We start from the raw sequence: 23,191 nt of genomic DNA on the forward strand, positions 1-23,191 counted from the left end.
ATCTCCAATCTCTCTCTACACTCTACTTCTCTTTCTAACTTACTCGTCGGAGGGTTCACTGGGGGACTCCCTGTTCCCCGTTGAACTCCTGTGCAGGTTCTTAGGTGGGTTTGGCCATTCAGATACCGGTTGGAGAAGTGTGGACTAGTCCAACCCATTCCCTCTGGAACCTGTTGTATCGTAACTGTAACATCAATATTATAAACCTAAATCTCAATATATAATAACTTAATAAGCTATTATAATATATATAAATATAAATATAAGATTAAATATATATATATATATAACACCTCTTTTTTATGTATAAATGAATATATAAATATAAAGATTCTGATTAATTATATATAATTAAATATCACATTAAACTAATTAAATATCACATTAAATTAACTAAACAATACATTAAATTCTCATGAATCCACATAATTAATAAAGTCAAAAATAAAATAAGATAATAATAATCATAATAATAAATAATGACTTAAGAAAATTAGGGTTGCTACATCAAAGGAGAGAGAGTCGATCGTCATCGAATAGAGAGAGAGAGGGGGAAAAGAAGGAATGAACGAATAGAGACAAGGAAGAGAAGGAGGGGTGAGTTAGCAACAGCAGGCGCAATGGGCGCCACGACATTAGTGCTTGGTCTAGAGCTCTTACTCTAGTGCTTCGAAGCATTTTTGGGCTCTCAAATCATAATTTCACCCACTGATTTGAATGCTACATTGGTTCGGCATTTCAAAAATCATTTCTACACCTATGTTTAAAAACTCGTCTATCCGGTCATTCACCCAGACGTTCCCCCGGTTGACCGAGAACAATATTTTTTTTTTTTTAGCATCTATTATTTTTATATTTTAAATAAAAAATATTTTGGGAATTTTTAAAAAAAAATTTATGAGTTTTAAATAGAATTTTAAGTTGTGTGTTTGGTTATGAATTGTAAATTTTTTAATCAAATATCATATGTCACATCACTTAATTCAAACTTTTTTTCAAAATTCATAACCAAACAAATATTCCACACTTAAATCATAATTTCAAAATTTACAATCTCAAATCATAATTTTAAAACTCTACTAAACACAACCAAAATCTTTAATTATTACCGAGTAAAAATTTCAAAAATTTACATACACTCGCTCCATAAACGCTATTGTATTTACAATAACTTATCCATTAAAGTGTCTTAGTAAATAGAGAAAAATTAGGGATTATGAAAAAAAATTTATAAAAATAATTATGAAAAAATTATGATCCTTGAATTACCTTTATTAGTGTGATACTTTATTTTAAGTGTAATCTAAAAGTCATGAATTTTTCATGATCATTTTTATAAAAAAAATTTCATGATAACTAACATTCTAATAAATAAAGCATGAAATTAAAAACAAAACAAAACCCCCCAAAATATATATATATATATATATATATAAACGGTTGCTTTTACGTTTTAACAAGACGATGAAGCCGTTATTGAACGCGCCACGTCATGTCAACAAACCCCCAAATTTTCAACAACCAATTGTCAAATAAAAACGCGCCACACACACCATAACGACCGCTGCGATACAATTCTTCTATGGGCCCATCTTCGATCCTGGACAAGTGATGTTTCGCCACGTCATTATCAAAGTCTCTGATCAAATGATGTCATCCGCACACAACGACGACGCCGATCTCCGACCCGAAGCCAACCGTGTCATCCCTCCCAAACCAGGCGGCTCACCGCTTGCCGGAAAATCACGACCTTTAGCCGTCATGCTCCTCCGCGGAGGTGATTCCACCGGTGGCGGTGGCGTGGTTTCAAATGCCGGTTTTGTCCTCCGGCGGGCCCTGAAAATCCCCATAAACCGGCCGTAGATCCCGGTCCTCCTCCGTTGTTCAAAGTTTCTAGCCTTCTCCTCCGCCGCGGACGGAGTTCCAGACGACTTCCGGCGGCCGCGCTTCGATCTGACCCTCCCCATACACGAGACCTTCGGCGACGACGGTTCTGTCACCGGAACTCCTGATTTCCCAACCGACTCGGACCGCTTCGGAAAAAGCCGAATGTTCGAAGGCTTGTACTTCCTCAACTTCGCAGTATCAATGTAACTCGTCTTCTGCGTCTTCGGTAATCCAATAATCGACGCTTTGGACTTCAAATTCATCGAAAACCTCTGGGACGAAGAGTTCGAATGCGGATTCAAGTTTGTCGGATTCGAGTTCCCCTTCGTCGAGTCCTTCCGTTCGTAGAACGCGTTGCGATCGAACCAATCGAACTCCGCATCCTTCGACAGCCAAAACGATTCCGGCGGCAAATCAGGCTGAACTTCGGGCAGATCTATCTCCTCCGCCTCCGGCTGTTGTTTTCCGTCGTCGTTTGAAAACGTTTCGCAGGCGATCTTCCGATCACCGCCGCCAGCGCAAGCTGAAACGAGCGTTTCGAGATCAACCTGCGGCATCCTACAAAATCTTACAGAGAAAATAATGAAGATAGAAGTGGAAAAGAAGTTAATTTATACTACCATCACATAATGTACATTAATGTTTATATATGTATATGTGTGTGTGCATTATTGAATGGAGTTTCAACTATTGACTGGTGGTCTAATAGGTGGGGTTGGTTTCGTTTCGTACACATTACTTTCTTTTTTAATAAAGAGGGAAATACAATGGTGTTACATTTTTAAATATTTTATTTTTATTTTAAATTCTGATAAAGTGAAATAGAAAAAATAAAAAAGGAAGAGAAGGAGAAGTGAGAAATAAATATTTTACATTATTAAATATGAAACCCATTTTATATTATTAAAGATAGCGAATTAGAATTGTCAACCTCTTTCGAGAGTAATATATGTGCACTATTTTGGGTCAAAAAGAAAACGAAAGCAGAGAGTTGGACATGGTTGATTTATTTTTTATGAGACGACTCAGAATGAGGTCGATGAGGACGTAATTTATTTTGTTTTATTTAGTCTTTGCCATTTGGTACGGAATCAGAGAAATTAAATTCTCATCACTTCTTTAAATAATTAAAAATATTTTAAATTATTTAATTAATTATAATTATAAATATAAAAAATATGTATATCATCAAATAAATTGTTAACTCATAATAATTAGATTGTTAATAAAATCTGAGAGGGTGATTTATGATCTGGAGTTGGGCCGAGGTAACGGCCGAGCAGGTTGAGAGCTCAACGGTGCATGGGGCCGAGACGATTGACTATCCGCCAAGAAATGGGCTGCCAGAACTTGGGCCGGGCAAAACTTGGGCCGAGTGTGTGTCGCCCTAGGCCGTAAAGAAGCTGCTCGGTTGGACCGAGCTGCTCGATCGGGTGATGGCCGAAGCAAGACAAGCTGAGTGACCGGCGCCCGAAAAGGCGTGGACAGCCGAGGTAACTGTTTGACCGGCAGGAAGGCCGGCCACAGGAGGTGCCTCGGGCTAGGCTTTGCCGAGATGTCGCCTAGCCCGGTCCTCCTTGGGCTTAGCCAGTGAAGTGCTTGGACATGAAGCACGGCACGGTAATGGACAGAGTAGCTCGGCTGCCGAGCTCCAGCTGTGAAGACGGGCAGTTGAGATTAAGTGATGTTCAGCAAATTTATGCTGACAGATGGGATAACGGAGCCACGTGTCAGGGGATGACTGGGAGTAGATATGGGGCACAGAGGATATATAAGCAGGTCTGCGCCCCCCATACGCGACGGATGAACACTTTGTAAGGATTTTCTTACACAAAAACACCTCCCTCTCTCTCTCTCTATCCTAAGGTGTGTGCTAACTTGATCGTCGGAGGGTTTTTCCGGCCACACACCGCCGGGTAGCTCACCATTCTTTGCGCGCAGGTGATCGGACATAAACGGAGCTTGGAAGAAAGGAGTACAGGCTTCCCAGAATATTTGCTCCCCGTACAATTGGCGCCGTCTGTGAGAACTTTGACAGACAGAACCTTGTCTTCCAGGTTCATCTGATCGCCGTCCATGGCGAACAACGAAGAATTTCCGTTGTCTGCCATAGATGGAGCTACCCCGGAGTTCACCCGAAGGAGAGAAGGCCCTCTTACCATCCATCCAATGGCGGACTTAGGGACGCCCACTGGAGGACAGTCAGGAGACGCGCGGGATAAGCGCGGAAGAAGTCATGGACATTCACGGAGTCCAGACGGTCACCGGCGGAGGAGAGACTCACACACCAGGCGACTGGAGAGTAAGTTGCGGAACCAAGATGCTGTCATCCGGCGAATGGCGACGGAGATGGAGGACCTGAAGCGGCATGTTAAAGGGAAGGGTGTAGATGGAGTGGGAGACCACAGTGAGCGCACCCCATCCCGTCGTTCAGACGGCCAGAGTCAGCGACGTACTCAGTCCATATCTATTACCAGAAGTTACCAGGTTGGTGATTCTGACGCGCATGCAGAAAAGTCTAGCGCGCAAGACAGCACCTACAAACCCTCACGTCTGGAGACGACGTCGAGGTATTCTTACTCTGCTCAGTCAGAAGATTTACGGGCGGTCTTAAAGGAGCGGGCTCGCCGTCGCGAAGCTCAAAAAATACCTGCCTTCCAGCGGCTATCCTACGGGGTTCACGCCAGCGAGGAGGTCGGAATGCCTCCACCCCGCCAAGCAGTGCCACTCTTTGAAGATACGGACTTGGCTAGGCTGAGCGCCACCCCTTTCTCCCTGGAAATAGAAACAACACCGCTTCCGACAGGCTTCCACCAGCCTAAGTTCACACTTTATGACGGAAAAACCGATCCATACATGCATGTTAGCCACTTCCGACAGGTTATGGCCGGACATAGGCGCAATGACGGACTTATGTGCCTCATCTTCCCGTCAAGTTTAGGCGAGCTGGGCTTAAAATGGTTCGAGAGATTGCTGGAAGGGAGCATACAAAGGTGGCATCAGTTGGCCGAGGCGTTTGTTACACGTTTCAAAACCAACACAAAGACACCGAAGGAAGTCGATCATTTGCTAAGTGTCAAGATGGAACCGAGCGACACACTAAAGGTATACAACTCAAGGTACTGGGAAACCTTCAACGAGATCTTGGACTGCCCGGTCAACCTTGCAATCACGCAATACAAGCGCGGTCTCCCGGTCAGACATAGACTGCAGGACTCGCTTACCATGCGCCAGCCGACCTCCATGGGCCAACTCATGCAGCGCATCAATGAACACATCCGAGTAGAGGATGACGCGTCATCTTCTACCGTGAAGGCCACTCCGGTAGCAACAGACAAGAAGACAGCAGGCAAAGTGCACGCAGTTGGGCAAGAGTCCAGCCGCTCAAATGACCGAGCAGAGGAATCGGACCGTGGCTCAAACCGTAAAAGCCGGGGTAGAGGACGTCGGAATGACCGGCATGACTATCCCTGAGATGATGTAGCGGACGCAAACAGAAGGATGAAGGCAAGGACTGGCATAACCACGGTCTTCAAGATTCCAATCTATCGCATACTTAGTGAAATCCGAGACGAGGAGTATGTCCGGTTTCCTGCTAAGTTTGGCGATGGACAAAAGGGCTATAATCCGCGGTATCGTTGCACGTTCCACCGGGAGAGGGGCCACCGGACTGAGGATTGTTTGCCTTTGCGGCAACACTTGGAAGAGCTGGTTGCGGCCGGGCATCTAGACCTTTACATTGATGGCGGCGTGAAGCCGAATCAGGCTCCGGTCGATCCCAAGGGACAGGATGACCGAGACGCACCACCCCAAGGGGTTATTAATGTCATCCACGGCATCGTGGAACCGGAGCGTGTTTGCAAACTCTGGGGCATGATAAAAAAAGCAGAGCATATGAGGGAAGTTTTGTCGGTACAGCCTGCTATCAAAAGGGGGAAAACTGAAGAAAAAGACGTGATTAGTTTCACCTCAAGGGATCTAGAGTGTATCCAGACGCCGCACAACGATGCCCTAGTAGTAACACTACGCGTCAAGGACTTTGATGTTAAGCGGATCTTGATCGATTAGGGAAGCTCGGTCGAGATCATGTACTATGATGCGTTCAAGCAACTCAAACTCCGGGAGACAGACTTGGCTCCGGCTACTTCGCCACTAGTCAAATTTAACTCGCAACCGGAATGGCCCTTGGGAAAGATTATCCTGCCGGTCAAAGCTGGATCCGTGGTCAAGCAAGTGGAGTTTTGGGTGCTACAAGTGCCTTCGACGTACAACCTTATCCTTGGAAGGGGATGGCTACACGCCATGCAAGCCATGGCATCAACTTTTCACCAAGTCATGAGATTCCCCTCGGCTATGGGGGTAATCGAGGAGATTTGGGGCGATCAGGTCATATCCAAGCAGTGCTTCGTGGCCGTCAATGGGAGCCGGGCTGCCAAAGGATTCGTTCAAATGATTGAGGGACCGGAGGACCTGGGTGTCTTGGATGATGTGGGCACCGAGGCCGAAGACAAGGCAGTTGAGGAATTGGTTGAGGTGCGAATTGATACAGAACAGCCGGACAAGTTCTTCTTGCTCGGCTCAAGTCTCACGGCCATAGAGAGAACCGAGATGGTTGAGTTTTTGGTGGCCAACATCGAAGTCTTCGCGTGGTCGCCTTACGACATGCCCGGCCTCGATCCAAGTTTTATCTGTCATCACCTCAACGTCTTCCCTAGAGCAAAGCCAGTCATCCAGCGAACAAGGAGATCGGCACTGCATCACGCCGAGGTAGTTGCGGAGGAGGTGAAGAACCTGCTTGAGGCACGAGCAATCCAGGAAGTGCACTACCCTCGGTGGATTTCCAACACAGTTGTGGTGCCGAAGAACAATAGAAAGTGGCGAGTTTGTGTCGACTATAAGACGGTCAACCGAGCCTGTCCCAAAGATAGTTTCCCTTTGCCGCGAATAGACCAGCTCATGGACTTGACGGCTGGACATAATAGGCTCAGTTTCCTGGATGCCTACCGCGGCTACCACCAGATCGCCATGCATGGGCCTGACCGAGAGATCACCTCTTTCACGACTCCAAGGGGACTATTCTGCTACCGAGTCATGCCTTTTGGTTTGAAGAACGCCGGGGCAACCTTTCAGAGGATGGTGACCAAAATGTTTGCTCCTTTGCTTGGCCGGACCATGGAGGCTTACATCGATGATATGGTGGTAAAGAGCCGACTTGAAGCAAACCATTTGTCCGACTTAGCCGAGATGTTTGCCATTCTAAAGAAGCACAAGCTGCGCTTGAATACGTCAAAGTGTGCCTTTGGCGTGGGATCCGGGAAATTTTTGGGATTCTTAGTCACAAACCGAGGCATCGAAGCAGACCCTACTCAGATCAGAGCCGTGCAAGAATTGAAGCAGCCCAGCTCGGCTAAAGACGTGCAGCATCTGGCCGGGATGGCCGCCGCGCTTAATCGGTTTATAAGTCGATCATCAGATCGCTATCGCCCTTTCTTTCAAGCATTGAAGTCAAAGTTCTCGTGGGACGCAGAGTGTGACCGAGCTTTGGCCGAGCTCAAGGAATATCTGTCTACTCCGCCACTGCTGGTTACACCAAAGCCGGGAGAGGAACTTTATCTTTACCTTGCCGTCTCCCAGCATGCGGTCAGTGCGGTGCTAGTCCACGCTGAAGGAATCAAGCACTTCCCCATTTTTTATGTCAGCAAGACCTTGCTGCCGGCTGAGACGAGATATTTGCCACTGGAAAAACTTGCGTTGGCATTGATGATGGCTTCGAGGAAGTTGGCGCATTATTTTCACGCCCATACCATCATCGTACTGACCGAGTTTCCCCTCAAGGCCTTGTTTGAACGGTCGGACTTTTCAGGCCGAGTTCTAAGGTGGGCGATTGAGTTGGGTCAGTTTGATGTCAAGTTCCAGCCGCGCACTGCTATCAAAGCCCAGACCTTGGCAGATTTTGTCGCCGAGTTCTCACCTGGCACTCATCCGGTATGCCCGGTCGATATTACCGAGGCAGGTGATGAGATGCATGCAAGACCATCCGAGATACAACGAGTTGATGGCAGTAGCGACGCGGAATTTGCGCTCACCAGTGTAGCACCCTCAGTTTGCACGGTTATACCACCCGGTGATGCGATGACGGAGTTGGGTATCACCGACCCATCCGCTCTGTCCGGTCCTGCATCACCAAGGGGGAAGGAAATTGTCCCACACAGCTCAGAACCTGCGGCCGGCATAACACCGCAACCTGATGATTCGCCCACGGACTTGAGCATTACAGAACTTGCTGAGTCCGGTGCCGAATCACCAAGGGGGACTGAATGGGAACCGGTTAACACAGAACATGAAACCGCACAGCCGAGCAGTTGTGATCCCATTGCCCTTCGCAACTCTCAGGATCCATCCGACTGCTAGAAGCTTTTTGTGGGGGAAATGTGGAAGCTTTTCGTTGATGGAGCGTCCAACCGTCATGGTGCCGGCCTAGGTATCATTCTTATCTCGCCGGATGGCCTAACCATTGAACATTCTATCACGCTTGGCTTCCCAGCATCTAACAACGAGGCTGAGTACGGGGCACTTCTCGCCGGCCTCAAGAGCGCAATTCAAATGAAGGCTGCCGAGCTCTTGGTGTACAGTGATTCCCAGCTTGTGGTTAACCAAGTCTCTGGGATTTACGAAGCAAAGGACGACAGAATGGCGAAGTACCAAGCTCTGGTTAGGAAACATATCAAGCAGTTTGAGGCGATCAGAGTCCAACAAATTGGCCGGGAAGCAAATAGCCGAGCTGATGAACTGGCCGGCCTCGCTTCCATGGTAGATAGTAAGTCTCCAAACCCTCTGTTGATTGACTTTCTTCCGCGGCCAAGCATTGAAGACGCCGGGAAGACGGATGTACTCTGCGCCGCGCTGGGTCCTTCTTGGATGGACCCCTTGATCTTATTCCTCAGAGACCGGACTCTTCCAACTGACAAGAAAGCAGCACACAAAATCCGGGTGAAGTCAGAGCGGTTTTGGCTCTCTCCATCTGGCGCGTTGTATAAGAAGTCCTTCACTGGTCCTTACCTAAAGTGCGTGCACCCGAATAGTGTGGAGGCCTTCTTGTACGAAATTCACGAAGGCATTTGTGGCAGCCACATAGGGGGCAGGTCTTTGGCCTACCGAGCTATTTCGTAGGGATACTGGTGGCCGTGTATGCAGGCTGACGCACAAAAGTACGTCCGCAAGTGCGAAAAATGCCAAAAATTCGCCCATCAGATCCATCAACCTGCTAGGGAACTTCTTCCCCTCACTAGTCCTTGGCCCTTCGCAATGTGGGGGCTAGATATAGTGGGACCACTGCCAACAGCACCAGGCAACCGGAAATTCTTTATTGCGGCCACAGATTACTTCACGAAATGGGTTGAAGCTGAGCCCTTGGCAACCATCAAAGAAAAAGACGTGAAGCGGTTTGTCTGGCAGAACGTGGTCACACGGTTTGGCGTCCCCAAAATTTTGATCTCTGACAATGGCACCCAGTTTGACGGCCGCCTATTCAGAGGATTTTGTGAAGATTTGAAGATAGAATTCTACAACTCCACCCCGGCTTACCCGCAGTCCAATGGTCAAGCCGAGGCATCGAACAAGACTATACTGGATGGGTTGAAGAAACGGCTGGAGAAGGCAAAGGGAAAATGGGCTGAGGAATTGCCCAGCGTCCTTTGGGCATACCGAACAACCCCGCGGCGATCTACCGAGGAAACTCCATTTGCTTTGGCTTACGGCATGGAGGCGGTCATACCTTTGGAAGTTGGAATGCCCACCCTTAGAAGCGAGAGTTTTGAGCCCGAGCTGAACGCCGAGGCTATTGCCTTGGAGTTGGACCTAGTGGAAGAGCGTCGGGAGAAGGCCCTCATCCATGTGGCCACCTATCAACAAGAGCTCTCAAAGAAGTATAACAAGACGGTGCACCCCAGACCGTTCAAAGTTGATGATTGGGTTTTGAGGAAGATTATGGGCAACACCCTGGTGCCAGGAGAAGGCAAACTGGGGGCAAATTGGGAAGGACCCTACAAGATTACCGGTCTGGCGGGCAGGGGGGCTTACCACTTGGAGGATTTAGAGGGAAGAGCAATACCCCGGCCATGGAATGCGGCCAACTTGAAACTGTATTATTTTTAAGCTTTTGCTTTCTTTTCTTGTGCAAAGAAATTTTTTGGCTTGCACCACAGCATGTAATTCTTTTTGTCAATTTATAGAAGTAATTTTGCTTTAGCACTTGGACTGTTGTTTTAATGTTAAGGACCGAGATGATGTACTCCGGTTGGAAGAGTTGGTGTTTTGTCTAACTTCGCATTCCCAACCGAGATGTTGAACTCCGGTTGGAAGAGTTGGTGTCTTGTCCAACTTCGGATTCCCAACCGAGATGATGTACTCCGGTTGGAAGAGTTGGTGTTTTGTCCAACTTCGGATTCCCAACCGAGATGATGTACTCCGGTTGGAAGAGTTGGTGTTGTCCAACTTCGGATTCCCAACCGAGATGATGTACTCCGGTTGGAAGAGTTAGTGTTTTGTCCAACTTCGGATTCCCAACCGAGATGATGTACTCCGGTTGAAAGAGTTGGTGTTGTCCAACTTCGGATTCCTAACCGAGATGATGTACTCCGGCTGGAAGAGTTGGTGTTTCGGCCAACTTTGGACTCCCAACCGAGATGATCTAATCCGGTTAGAAGTGTTGATGATTTGTTCAACTTTGTTATTACCAACCGGGCTGGTTATTTCGTTTTATAATTTGTTTTGTTCTGCTTAAGTACTTCAACCGAGTTATGAATTCCGGTTGACGAGGTGTTCTGTTTAAACAATGATTTATACCGAGATATTTTGCTGAAGATGAAATTGATGACTACCGTGCAAACACTTGGCAAAATTTGAATTTTTCATTGATAAGAAAATCAATACAAAAGGTGGGGACAGAGCCCGGTTACATCAGAAGTGTTGAAATCAAAAATACAAAAAAGAAAAAAGAAAACTAAACTAGGGGGGAGAGATTGGTGAACTCGTTCTCGCCAGCATCAAGGTTGATGGTTGGACTTGCGTCTTGGGCACCGGGCTCAGCATTGCCGGGCTGCTCTTGCACCTCGGCCTCCTCTGCTTCAGAATCTATCTCACCGTCTCCATCTTCAAGTCCTTCCTCAGCCTCAGCTTGCAAAGCACTGAAAACGTCGTTTGCATAAGGCACGAGGTAGACCGGTAGCGAAGCTGGAGGAGGGTTGGCAAATACATCGGTGTCAGAACCCTGGCCGAGGTGTTCGCAGGCGGACTTCCAGCCGGCCTTGAAGTAGATGTCTTGTGTTGCAAAGACTTGCTTTTTGTAGCTCTACTCGGCCTCGTTAAAACCGGCATTGTTGGCAGCCCGGCAAGCTTTCTTCTTCGACTTTTTCAGAGTGTCCACCTCGGTCTGGAGCTCATCCCATTTTTTCTCGGCCGCATCCAGCTAGCCGAGCAGTCTGTTATTATCGGAGTTGGCCATCTCAAGGGAAGACTTAGCCCGGCCGAGCTCGGCTTGAAGGCTCTCGACCTGGCTGGCTGTGTCGTTGGCCTTTTGCCTAACTCTGTGGATGCGCTCCAAAACCAGGTGTTGTTTTTCAATGGCCTGCAAAAAGCAAAGTTGATTAGCAAAAGGAACCGGGCAAACACTTGTGAAATTTTCAGAGGAACATCGACTTACCCTGGCCATGGACTTCACTGAGGATTTTACCAGCCGAGTGTCAGGGACGTGGTCGCTGCCGACCACGTCGCCTGGTAGAAGAAATGCTTTGGAGAGATCGAAGACGAGCAAATGTTCTTTGTCGGCCTTAATCGAAGCCGTCGCCGGGATGTCTTGTCCCCGGTGCTTCAGCTGTGGTCGCCAGGCTGGCACGGGAACAGGAGTTTCAGATGGATGTTTGGTTGTCAGCTCGGCGACGAGCTCGGCAGAGGGATCTGCCCGTGGTCTTTTTCCAGCCCAGCGCGCTTCTCTGCCAGACTGCCCGGCGGCTGGAGAAGCAAGGGCTACCACGGCTGCACTTGATTGACCACCAGCCGGGGAGCGGGTGACAACACTCGGTATCTCGGCCGAGGTTGCGGTGAGAAGGTTTTTTATGCGGCTTCTCTTAGCCATTTCCTGTTCTTCTGTCAAACGGATCAAGAGGACGTCTGGAAGTGTAGGATCTGGAGGTGGCGAAGGAGCTCGGAGGAAGTCAGTTACTCTACTCCGGCGCGGAGCAGAATACCTGTAGGTCGGGGTGTAGCCGAGTAAATCGTTGCAATCTCGGTGTGAATACCGAAGCACGGTCCGAATTGCCTCAACGTTGGGAAATTGATAGTTGGCTTGCAAGGCTTGGATTGCTGCAAAAGAAACAGAAAAACCGGTTAGTTGCAGAGTAAAGAGTTAGCCTGACCGAGCAAGTTTGAGTGGCTTACATGAAGAACCGAAGTTCTTGTTTATAAACCAGCCCGGCACCTCGGCTATTTCGTAATTGCCCGACACCCAAAAAAAATCGTCGTCGTGAAGATCTTTATTCGGGGTGCCGGTTACAATTTTTTCCTTGCCCGGCCTTATCTTCAAGTAATAAGCTAAGCCGTCCCCGGTGTGGCCCATTGTGTATTGCCTCAATGTCTCGGCTAGACCTAAGTTGATGCCTAGCCGATTGTTCAATTCGTGAACGCCGTTGATTATTCTATAAGTATTGGTGGACACTTGTGTGGGTGCCAGCCCGGTGCGGCGGAGGAACTCGGTAATAAGTGGGTTGAGCGGGAAACGAAGGCCCCCCTCGACGATTGAGAGCACGGTAAAGGGGCATTGGTCTAGTCTGCCCCACGGTGTTGTCTCCTCTTCTGCCAGCTCGAGATGGACGTCGGCCGGGATGCCGTACTCCTCTCTGAAAGCGGCTAGCGCGGCTGGAGTATCCACTAGGAAGTAGAATTTCCCCATTTGTGGCCGGCTTAGTATCACGGCTGAGGGGCTTGGCACTGTAATTGGTTGCTGCTCGGTCCTGAGAGCCTCAGGAATAATAGTTGTCCCCTTGGACTCTGCAGGAAAAGGATGGCAAGTGTAAGCGTGAGCGCGGTCGCGCAAAGAGGAGCTGGACTTTAGCTCGGTCATTAAGAGTGCCAAACCACCTCGGTTATCTATTCTAACTAAGGAGCCCGGTCGCCCAAGCAGACCAGATGTTAGCCCGGTTGAGCGACCAAGCCCCTTTATTATCTCGATTTTTGCTAAGGTTGGGACGAACTTGTTATTTGCTCGGTTAGGCTGGTTTTTTGGATCAAAAGAGGACCAGGAGCCCGGTTCGCCCCAGTTCTTCAGTGTTCTTCATGAAGATGAAGAACACCAAGAACAGTGGGAGGTTTGGGACGGATTCTATGGCCTATGCCCTAAGAGCTGTGTTTTTGTGCCCTAATGTGTGTAATATGAAAGAAAATAGCAACTCAAGAGGGATTGAAGATCTTACCTGTGAAGGGTTGGAGCTGTTCTTCCAAGCACGAGGAATGGCAGTCGTGTACAAGAGGAAATGGCTTGAGCTCTGAATCGTCAGGTAGAAAAGAGGCAGTAGGAAGAAATGGCATAAGGGGGGTCTTGTATATGTAAGCACGAGAGGCCGCCCAAATTCAAATTTTGGCAAAAACGGCGGGTTGGCTGCTCGATGACCAATGGCAGCCCGCCACGTGTCCCCATTTATGGCAACGTCAGGACTGAAGCGACGGGTTGAAGAGTCGAGGAGCCAACCGAGCTACTTCTGAAGAAGAGGACGTCAGCCGTGGCGTACAACCGGTCAAGTTTGCAGTTATGGTAACTAGCCCGGTCGCCCTTTGGCATCTTGGAGACCAAAGAAATGTTATCTCGGTCGAAGTGAGTAATCCCAGTCACGCTTCCGCGGACGGAATTAAGGGGCAATTGAGAGGGTGATTTATAATCTAGAGTTGGGCCGAGGTAACGACCGAGCAGGTTGAGAGCCCAACGGTGCATGGAGCCGAGACGATTGACTACCCGCCAAGAAATGGGCTGCCAGAACTTGGGCCGGGCAGAACTTGGGCCGAGTGTGTGTCGCCCTAGGCCGTAAAGAAGCTGCTCGGTTGGACCGAGCTGCTCGATCGGGTGATAGCCGAAGCAAGACAAGCTGAGTGACCGGCGCCTGGAAAGGCGTGGACAGCCGAGGTAACTGTTTGACCGGCAGGAAGGCCGGACACAGGAGGTGCCTCGGGCTAGGCTTTACCGAGATGTCGCCTAGCCCGGTCCTCCTTGGGCTTAGCCAGTGAAGTGCTTGGACATGAAGCACGGCACGGTAATGGACAGAGTAGCTCGGCTGCCGAGCTCCAGCTGTGAAGGCGGGCAGTTGAGATTAGGTGATGTTCAGCAAGGTTTATGCTGACAGATGGGATAGCGGAGCCACGTGTCAGGGGATGACTGGGAGTAGATATGGGGCACAGAGAGTATATAAGCAGGTCTGCGCCCCCCATACGCGACGGATGAACACTTTGTAAGGATTTTCTTACACAAAAACACCTCTCTCTCTCTCTCTCTCTATCCTAAGGTGTGTGCTAACTTGATCGTCGGAGGGTTTTTCCGGCCACACACCACCGGGTAGCTCACCATTCTTTGCGCGCAGGTGATCGGACATAAACGGAGCTTGGAAGAAAGGAGTACGGGCTTGCCGGAATATTTGCTCCCCGCACAAAATCTAACACAATCAATATACCAAGCACGTCAAGTGCAAACCTAACAACCAGAATTCTATAATATGGGAAAAATAAATTACCACAAAGTGTATAAAATGCCTCTCCATAGAAGTTGAAGTCGACATTTCACACTACAAAAAGTGTTATACAATCACTAATCTATATTCGCTTATTCAATTATGAAAATCGTACAAATAAATCCTTTTGGAAGGATTTGCAAGGGGTTTACCATGAATGAAAGTGATACATTTTTAGAATTGAAAAAGTTAAAATATATTAGATCATAAATGAGAGGTAAAGTAATACTCCTTAACATATGAAGGAATCTTGGTGTAAATAACTCTAAAAAACTTTTAAATAAAAAACAGTGAGAAAATAAATTGAGCACATATTTTATAAAGACACTAAATTAATGAAATTTCTCTTGATCAATGTTACATGATGGTAAAACTCATATGATATACAACAAGAAAAGAAAAATAAGAAGCCAAAAGGGAATTAATAAGGAGAAGATTTAACAATTCAAATGTGATCCTCACAATCAATTTAAAACTACATTATAGATTGGGAATACTTTTTTTGTATCCATAACATTTCTTCTTTCAAAAATTGGATAAGCACATTGGACAAATTCTATGGATTTTCAAAGTTGGAGTTGAGCCCTTTTCTTGGATGAGTAAGACCCCTTCTTTGGAAAGTAACTATATGCGTAGCCAAGTTGAAAGAATTCATAAATTTCATTTCTATGGTGGAATTTGAGACTATTAACTATTTTGTATTGGGGATATTAGATATAGAGAAATGTATGTCAAATTTGTTTTGAAATAGAACGTGTGTATGTGATCTATTTACATGTAATTTCAGTTGGAAAGGAGCAAATACATATAACATGACTTCGCACATTCTTTTAAGTGATTTTTTCCTACTAGATCTAAAAGTATATCTAATGGTAATAGGCATTTTATCTATTTAAATATTATTATAAAATATACATTTTACTTTACTTATCAACTGTTTTATATTTATATTCCAATCATACTCTTTATTTTTGCTATTCATCCAAATACTATTAATTTTATAGAATGTCACATCAACAATAAAGATAAAGGGAAATTATCCTTATGATTAAATCTATTTTGCTTAATCTTTGAAGACTAACTACATGTAGCTAATTAGTGTGAGTTAAGTTAAAATGCCTAAACATATGACTAGTGCATTGGAATTAAAAATGAAACAAAAAATAATGAGTTATACTAGCTATTTTAACTAACAAGCATTATATACCTAATAGGTTGGAGATACTCAATTTTGAGAAACTAGATAAAATGCCTCAAAATAAATTCTTCCAATGAAAAAAAAAACATTAATTTAAATTACCTCTAGTCAAAAATGGGGAACACATAATTCTCGTCGTTTGAAGAAAAATGTTTAGCTAAAAAGATACTTTTAACAAAACGATAAAAGTGAGGGCCTATTCCAAGTTAAAGTTTGGGAATATATTCTCATCACATATTTTGACTCTTTCTCAAAGGAAAATGATAGAAAGAAAATGATATAGAATAAATATTATGGTAATGTCCATCAATCCCAAACAATATACACTCATGTATATATATATATATATACATAATATGTGTATGCATAGAGATGCATTTGCAAGTCTAGATTTTTATTTTGGTTGGATTTTGAGCGGCTTAATAAATAAAAAAGATGGATTGATTGAAAATAAGTTGCAACACAGTTGTTGGATGTGAAATTTATAATTTACAATTTGAGGAGCAATCTTGAAAAATGAAAAAAAATATGACGAGCCCTCATCTATTGTGGTATGTGCTTTTAATAATAAAATAGATATATATCACCAAATTTCTGCCCAAAATTATTGAGAAAATTACCAATCAATAGGAGGTTAGAAAAATATTTACTAAAATGTGAGGATTAGTGAGTACAACTTTTGCTGTGATTTTTTACACAGAAAAGAGTTGCACTCCCATATTTTTGTAAATATTTTTGGTCAAATAGGTTAATTTGTAATTTTTTTCAAAATTATTTACCACCTATTATTATATTTGTTAAAATCAAACTACCATTGATGTTTTAATGCATGTTCACCATTTCCCATCCATAGCCTTGCTTGCCCTAACTTTTATGACAATGCATGACAGTGATTGGATCGAATTGGTTTGCCAAATGGACTTGCTCCAAATAATTGGTAATTGAATAATTACTTCCATTAATGATAATAGTTTAATAATAATAATAATAATAATAATAATAGAAGCTTGATGAAACTTCCAACACACTTCCAACACTCAACATTTATTAAATTCAAAATTAATCATATAAATTAATTTGTTCAAATACATTAGTTCCACTTGGTGATGAAACTTGGGCACTAATGGTGGATGCTGCCGGAGTTCGAAGGGATGAGAAAGACAGGAAGAGGAAGAAAGGGAAGAGAAAGACAGAGAGATTGATTCAAAATATCGTATAAAAAGAAAGAGATAACAAATATAGAGATTAAAAAAAAGGGGGGGGGCTAAATTTTGTTTTTCACTGAATAGGTGGTTGCATAATCAATAAGTGCATATTTCCATTTAAATTCCTAGTATTCACTGACTATTTGACTCATTGGAAATCATTTTGAAAATTTAGGATTTAGCATATTGCAGTTAAAATTATAGCAAGAAGATTGTCACATAATACAAATTATAAGGACAACTAGTGTGATTATACCTAATCTAATTGCATCCTCATTTATACACGAAATTATACTGAGTTAAAATAAACCAAGTGCAAAAACAAAAAACAAGAAAACAAAATCACTTAGAAGGAATATTGTGCCATGTTGTCCCATATGGTTACATTATAAAATTTAATAAATTTTTAGACTCAACTTAAACTTAAGAGTATCCAAGTAAATGGTCTAAGATTGCATTATAAAGACTCACTCAAGATCAAACCAAAAGAAGATAATAGGGTATCTTGCTAACTAATGGTACCCCAAACTATTCCAATCTTGATTTTTTAGGGAAAATAAAGCAATTCATGCCAACCAATGAAATAGTTGGCACCATTATTTTCTATAGAAGTGGCCTTCAATTAAACAGGAAAAAAATAAATTAAAAAATCTTCTGTAGCCATTGACTTGTCATGTCTCACCACAAATTCATCACATTATTGATGAGGAAAATTCATTTATAATTGAGTGTAATACCCACTAAATATTATATGCATGGTAAGTGTCACAAACTATATATTAGCTGTCCTTGCTGTAAAGTATCATTGTTGTCTTTCTATCTTTTAATATTAATCAATTTTTTTTCAGACAAAGGAGGTTTTATATATTATCTCATATAATCAAGGAGCTTAAATACATATTGACATCAAATGCTTGATCACTTGAAAATCAACTTGTGAAAACCTACAACATGGTTTGGAAGATTAAGGGTATTGATGGCTGAGTTTGAGTATTCACATACTACGTGACGCAATTTTTTATTCCGCTGCTTTATCTCATGTTGATTGTAAAAAAATGAAAAATGAAATAAATAAAATAAAATAAAATCTTATGGTTCAAAATATATGTATTCGAACCCTCTACTCTTATGAATAAAATTTGGTTGCTCAACCAGCCTAACTACATCATAATCATAATTGCAATTGACTAAGCAATGCTTAAAAAATGTCAAATTTGCAATGCCCAATAATTATATGAAGACCTCTCAATTTCTTACTTTGAAACCTAATTCAATCCTAATCCACTCTATTAGGTAATATGTACCTTTCATCATGTTCAATTAATCCGATTTTCGTCAATTTTGATTGAGTAATGTTAGAGACTCCAAAAATTTTATCAAAACTTTACTAGATGTCTCATATGGGTATGAGACCCACACCATGTGAGTCTCATGTGGGTCTCACACCCATGTAAGACATATGACATATGGTAGAAATTTTAATAAAACTTTTGAAATCTCTAACATTTTTATTTTGATTTGACAGTTTGTGCTTGTGCTTGTCGTATCGAAATGAAGGAAAGATAATGTAAGGAATACCAAATTTTCTACTAAATATATGATCAAATGTCTCACATGGGTGTGCGGTCCGTAATTTTGTAAACCTCACATTCATTTGATCATTTATTTAATTGAAAATTTGGGCCTACAACATTTTCCATATCAATAAGCCAAAATTTTCTCCTACTAACACTAATTAATGGGTACCCTAGGTGAACATTATAATTATAGTATTGTTGATTTCTTGGATTAATCAAATCAAACTGCCATGATTAGGCTTCCCAATGACTCAATAATTGTGAATTAGATTCACGCATCGTTTGGCATAAGAAATTTAGGCTAAAATAGTCGCAAAAAAAATAAAATAGACTAAAAAATTAATAAGGTAAAATATCACATTCAAATCATAATCATTTTATTTTTTCTCTCACAAAAATCAAAAAAGTTAAAAATCTTATCTCAAACGTAACTTTTTAGCTCCAGGCAGGCCTCGTTTGAGAACAGGCTATTTTAATAACTTTTTGACTAAAATATAAGGTAAAAAAAACTAGTATGTTTAGAATGACTTTTTGATTTTTTATAAAATATGTACAAAAAGTAGAAAGAAAATAAAATTTTTGATTTTTTGATATAAGTTATAAGCTTTTTAATTTTTTTAGTAACATTTTGACTCTTAAGTTAAAACATGTGTATCTCAAACAAGGCTTCAAATAATTAAAAAATCAACAACTAAAAAATCAACTCACATCCTAAACCAAGGCTCAATTGAAAAGTAACTAGAATGTTTGAAAACTATACTGATAAGAAATCACTTGATCATATTTTTTATGGCATGTGAAAATTAAAGGAGTCCACTACTTATTTGTCCCAACAAAAAAAAGGGGTCAATATCATTGCCCTTAATAGAAGCCTAAATTTCATGGCATGAATTGTTTGATTGTGTTTTTATTTTATTTTTTTGTTTCTGTTTTTTTTTTTTTTTTTTTTGGAAAAAACTGAAAAATTGTTTGGCAAAATATTTTTGGAAAAAAAATCTAAAAACAATAGCAAAAATATAAATAAATAAATAAAATGAATTTCCGAAAACTTGTTTGTTGTTGTTGGGTTTTTTTTTTTATAAAAAAAAAATTAATGCTACACAAACAAAAAGTTATACATAAGTTTTATGTAAAATGATGTTCCCTATTTGAAAAATAAAAGACATATATATAGTTGGTTGGCATTTTCAAGAATGCCATGTCACATAATTTTATCGGGAAATTGTGTGTAAAAATCTATACGATTAGAATATTCCTTTTGGTTTTAAACTTGGTTCTCTAAAGTTTCTTCTTGATTTTTCTCTTTGGAAGTTCATGTAACAACCCTCATGCTGTTTACTGATTAATGACTGATTGATTACCGATAATCACCGATTACTGCTAAACGGAACTGATAATGACTGATAACTGACTGATAATTGAACTGATTAAAGTACTGAACTGACTGACCGAACTTTAAACTGAATTAAATGAATACATCTGTTTGAATTGCATTCTATCTGTTTGACTGTATGATTATCTGTTCATGCTTATATGTTTAAACTGCTAATTGAAGGCCTTATCGGCGGCCGAATCCGGAATTGGTCAGTGTTTTATGATCCTCATAATTAATGTAATTTTATGGTATAATTATCTGAAAACCGATTAGGTATGATTAAATTAGATTAAAATAAGCCAATTAAAGAGTTTGACGTAATTACACTTTTGCCATCTAGTGAGGCCTTTGTTTACTCATATTTGAGCCTTGTGTATGCTTTATCAAAACATTTCTTCAGCCATATTTTGAGCACACCACCGAACTAGAGAGAGAGGAAGTGAGAGAGTGGAATTGTTCTAGAGAATTGGCTTGAAAGGCTTGAAGAGATCATAGGAGATTTGCCTAATTAGACTCCTAAACCTTGAATACAAGCTCTAGGTAAGGATTTTATCTTCTCATTCTTGTGTTTGAACTGGTTCTTGCATGGTTCATGTCTAGTTGTAGAGCTAAGTCATGAATTGGTCCATTAATGGTGAATTGAAGCTCAATCTTTGCATGCATGTTAGTATTGTTGGATTTTGAGTTGAGTTCATGGCAAAAGGTTACATGCATGTTCATAATTTTGTAATGGTCCATGTTTTCACCATGTTTTGAAAAGAATTGGCTCCTTAGAGCATCACATTGGAGCTTCAAAATGGTTTGAATTCATGCATGTTGCATGTTCATATTGTTCTTGAAATTGGGTTTGAATAAAACACCCTTGGGCTTTGATTTCTCAAATTGAGTTTTGAACCATGTTTAACTATGAGTTCACATGTGTTTTCTGGAAATTTAGCCCAAGAGGTCGAGTTTTGATGCTTTTGAACTTGGTTTTGAGCTTGGAGGTGCAATCTGGGTTTTCCAGATTTCGCACTTCCGCTCGAGCGGGGGAAATGCCGCTCGAGCGTGGAATCCGAGCATCCAGCATCTCTCTGCACTGTTTTACAGTCCGCTCGAGCGGAGGATTGGGCGCTCGAGCGGAGTCTTGTCTCAAGCTCGAGCGGGCGTCGAGCGGAGATTTCACCCATCCAGTACTTTTACAGTACGCTCGAGCGGGTAAGTTTACGCTCGAGCGTGTACCTTTGTTGCGTGACCGCTCGAGCGGGGAAACATGCGCTCGAGCGGGACCCTATTTTTCTGAAAATGCTTTTAAATGTACATCTTTGCATCCTCATTCCATTCTAGGCATTCTTAGACCTAGTTTAAGGCATCTTGTTGAGGGTATAGATGTAGAACACACCGAGGCATTAGGAATTAAGTTATTACCGTTCCCAATTGGGTAGCTTAGTGTGTGTTCAATCTGTTAACTGTGTAGGGTTGGCGACTGGGGAGACACGCTCTAGCATACTGTAGCCCAAACTCTGTGAGTAACAATTGTGTAAAGATATGTTCAACTGATATCTTTTGAATACTGAACTGAACTGTTTATTGAACTGGTATTACTGAATGAATGTATGTCCTTTATTTCTGAACTGTACTGTGGCATTCTTAGTACCTACTGTTTACTGTTACTGTTACTGTTACAGAGATCTCTGTCGGTTCCCTCGTGGAACCACTACTGTTTACTGACTTATGGCCATCATTACTGTTCGGTCTTTTAAGACCTACTGTTACTGTTATGCTAATGGATGTACCACATATGACTGTTTGCTGTACTGAACAACTGAAATACTGATTGAATTGAACTGTTTTCATTACTGTAAGGACATTCATTCTAAACCCCTTTACGCTTTATGTTATTCACTGGGCTTTAGCTCACTGCTCATATATATATGTAGGTGTACAGGCACCAGATCGGAGCTAGGAGCGTCAAGGTAACTCCAGTTTTGTCAAGCCAGCCTTTGTGCCTCACTGCGAGGTTCCGAGTTGCCATGCTATGGCTTGGGGGTGTTTTGTTTGTTTTCCCCCGCCTGTCTTCATACTGTCTAACTGTTCTGTATAGACTGAATGTTTACCGTACTGTTATCAAGGGATTAGGTCCCTGTACTGTGTGACTGTAAATTCTGTATAGACTGTACTGTTTGTGTATGTGTGAATGCATGAAAGATCTTTTTGGCATGCAGACCGTCGCAGCTCATTGGACATTGTTTAATTACTGTTTTGGCTTCCGCCAGGCCCTGTACTCTGTTTTACTGTATTACTGTTCAGCAGGCCTTCGGTAATCTCGGATTACTGGCCGGTTACGGTGCTAAACCCATAGGGCCGGGTTTGGGTCGTGACAGTTCAATTTGAAGCTATTTATTCATAAAATTGTGAACCCTCAAAGAAATAATAAAGGTCGCATTAGATTAATTAACTTGATTTTTTCACACACACAAACATAATCAACATCTTTAAAAAAATTTCATTTTTACAAATTCTATTTAGTAATTTTTATGGTATTTTTTAGATGATTTTTATGCTAGAATAAAGAAAATTATTGGCTACTCTTAAAACGTATATGCTCTTGCTCCAAAAAAAGAACACACTCCAATAACACATTGTTATTTTTCAACCGTGCTGGGGACCCCCAGTCTACATGGAGGGCTGCAAATGGTCGGAAAATATATATATATATATATATAGTTTTGACCAATCAGACCCTACTGGGGGTCCTGAAGGTCACCTCCCAGTGGGAGTCTGATGCATTTCTCGTTATTTTTATGAATTTGGGATAACTGACTGTGACCCTTTACTGTTGCTAGGGACAACTCCCCCAAAGGGGTGATGGGGTCTCAACCAACCACCATCGCCCTACCAAAAACTCTAGATTTTTTTTTTTTTAATGGTAAAAATTTTGTTTGATAACTAATTAATCCTATTAAACAAATAAAGGACTCATCTATTATAAATCAAAATTTATTAGAAACCTAATCATTCTTTATTACATTTCTCTTCTCAACACTCAAACTAAATATGAGAGCAATGGTTGAATGGTCTTTTGATTACATATATAAAAAATAAAAAAATAAAATGTAAATAATTAATAACTATGAAATAAAAATAAAAATTTATAATTATTTAAAATTAAAAAGTACATCACACTCATTATTGAATGATAT

General features: G+C 42.3%; 1 protein-coding gene across 1 annotated transcript; it reads right to left on the reverse strand.

The window, feature by feature from the left end:
- Positions 1 to 1,286: 1,286 nt before the first annotated feature.
- LOC114317047 (uncharacterized) lies at positions 1,287 to 2,669 on the reverse strand. The gene has a single exon (XM_028263738.2). It carries the CDS (start codon positions 2,442 to 2,444, stop codon positions 1,644 to 1,646), a length of 801 nt encoding a protein of 266 aa, XP_028119539.2. The 5' UTR covers positions 2,445 to 2,669; the 3' UTR covers positions 1,287 to 1,643.
- Between the last annotated feature and the right edge of the window lie 20,522 nt (positions 2,670 to 23,191).

The sequence above is a fragment of the Camellia sinensis genome, chromosome 3, assembly GCF_055761805.1.
Source record: "Camellia sinensis isolate YWXY chromosome 3, ASM5576180v1, whole genome shotgun sequence".
In the NCBI taxonomy this organism is placed as follows: domain Eukaryota; kingdom Viridiplantae; phylum Streptophyta; class Magnoliopsida; order Ericales; family Theaceae; genus Camellia; species Camellia sinensis.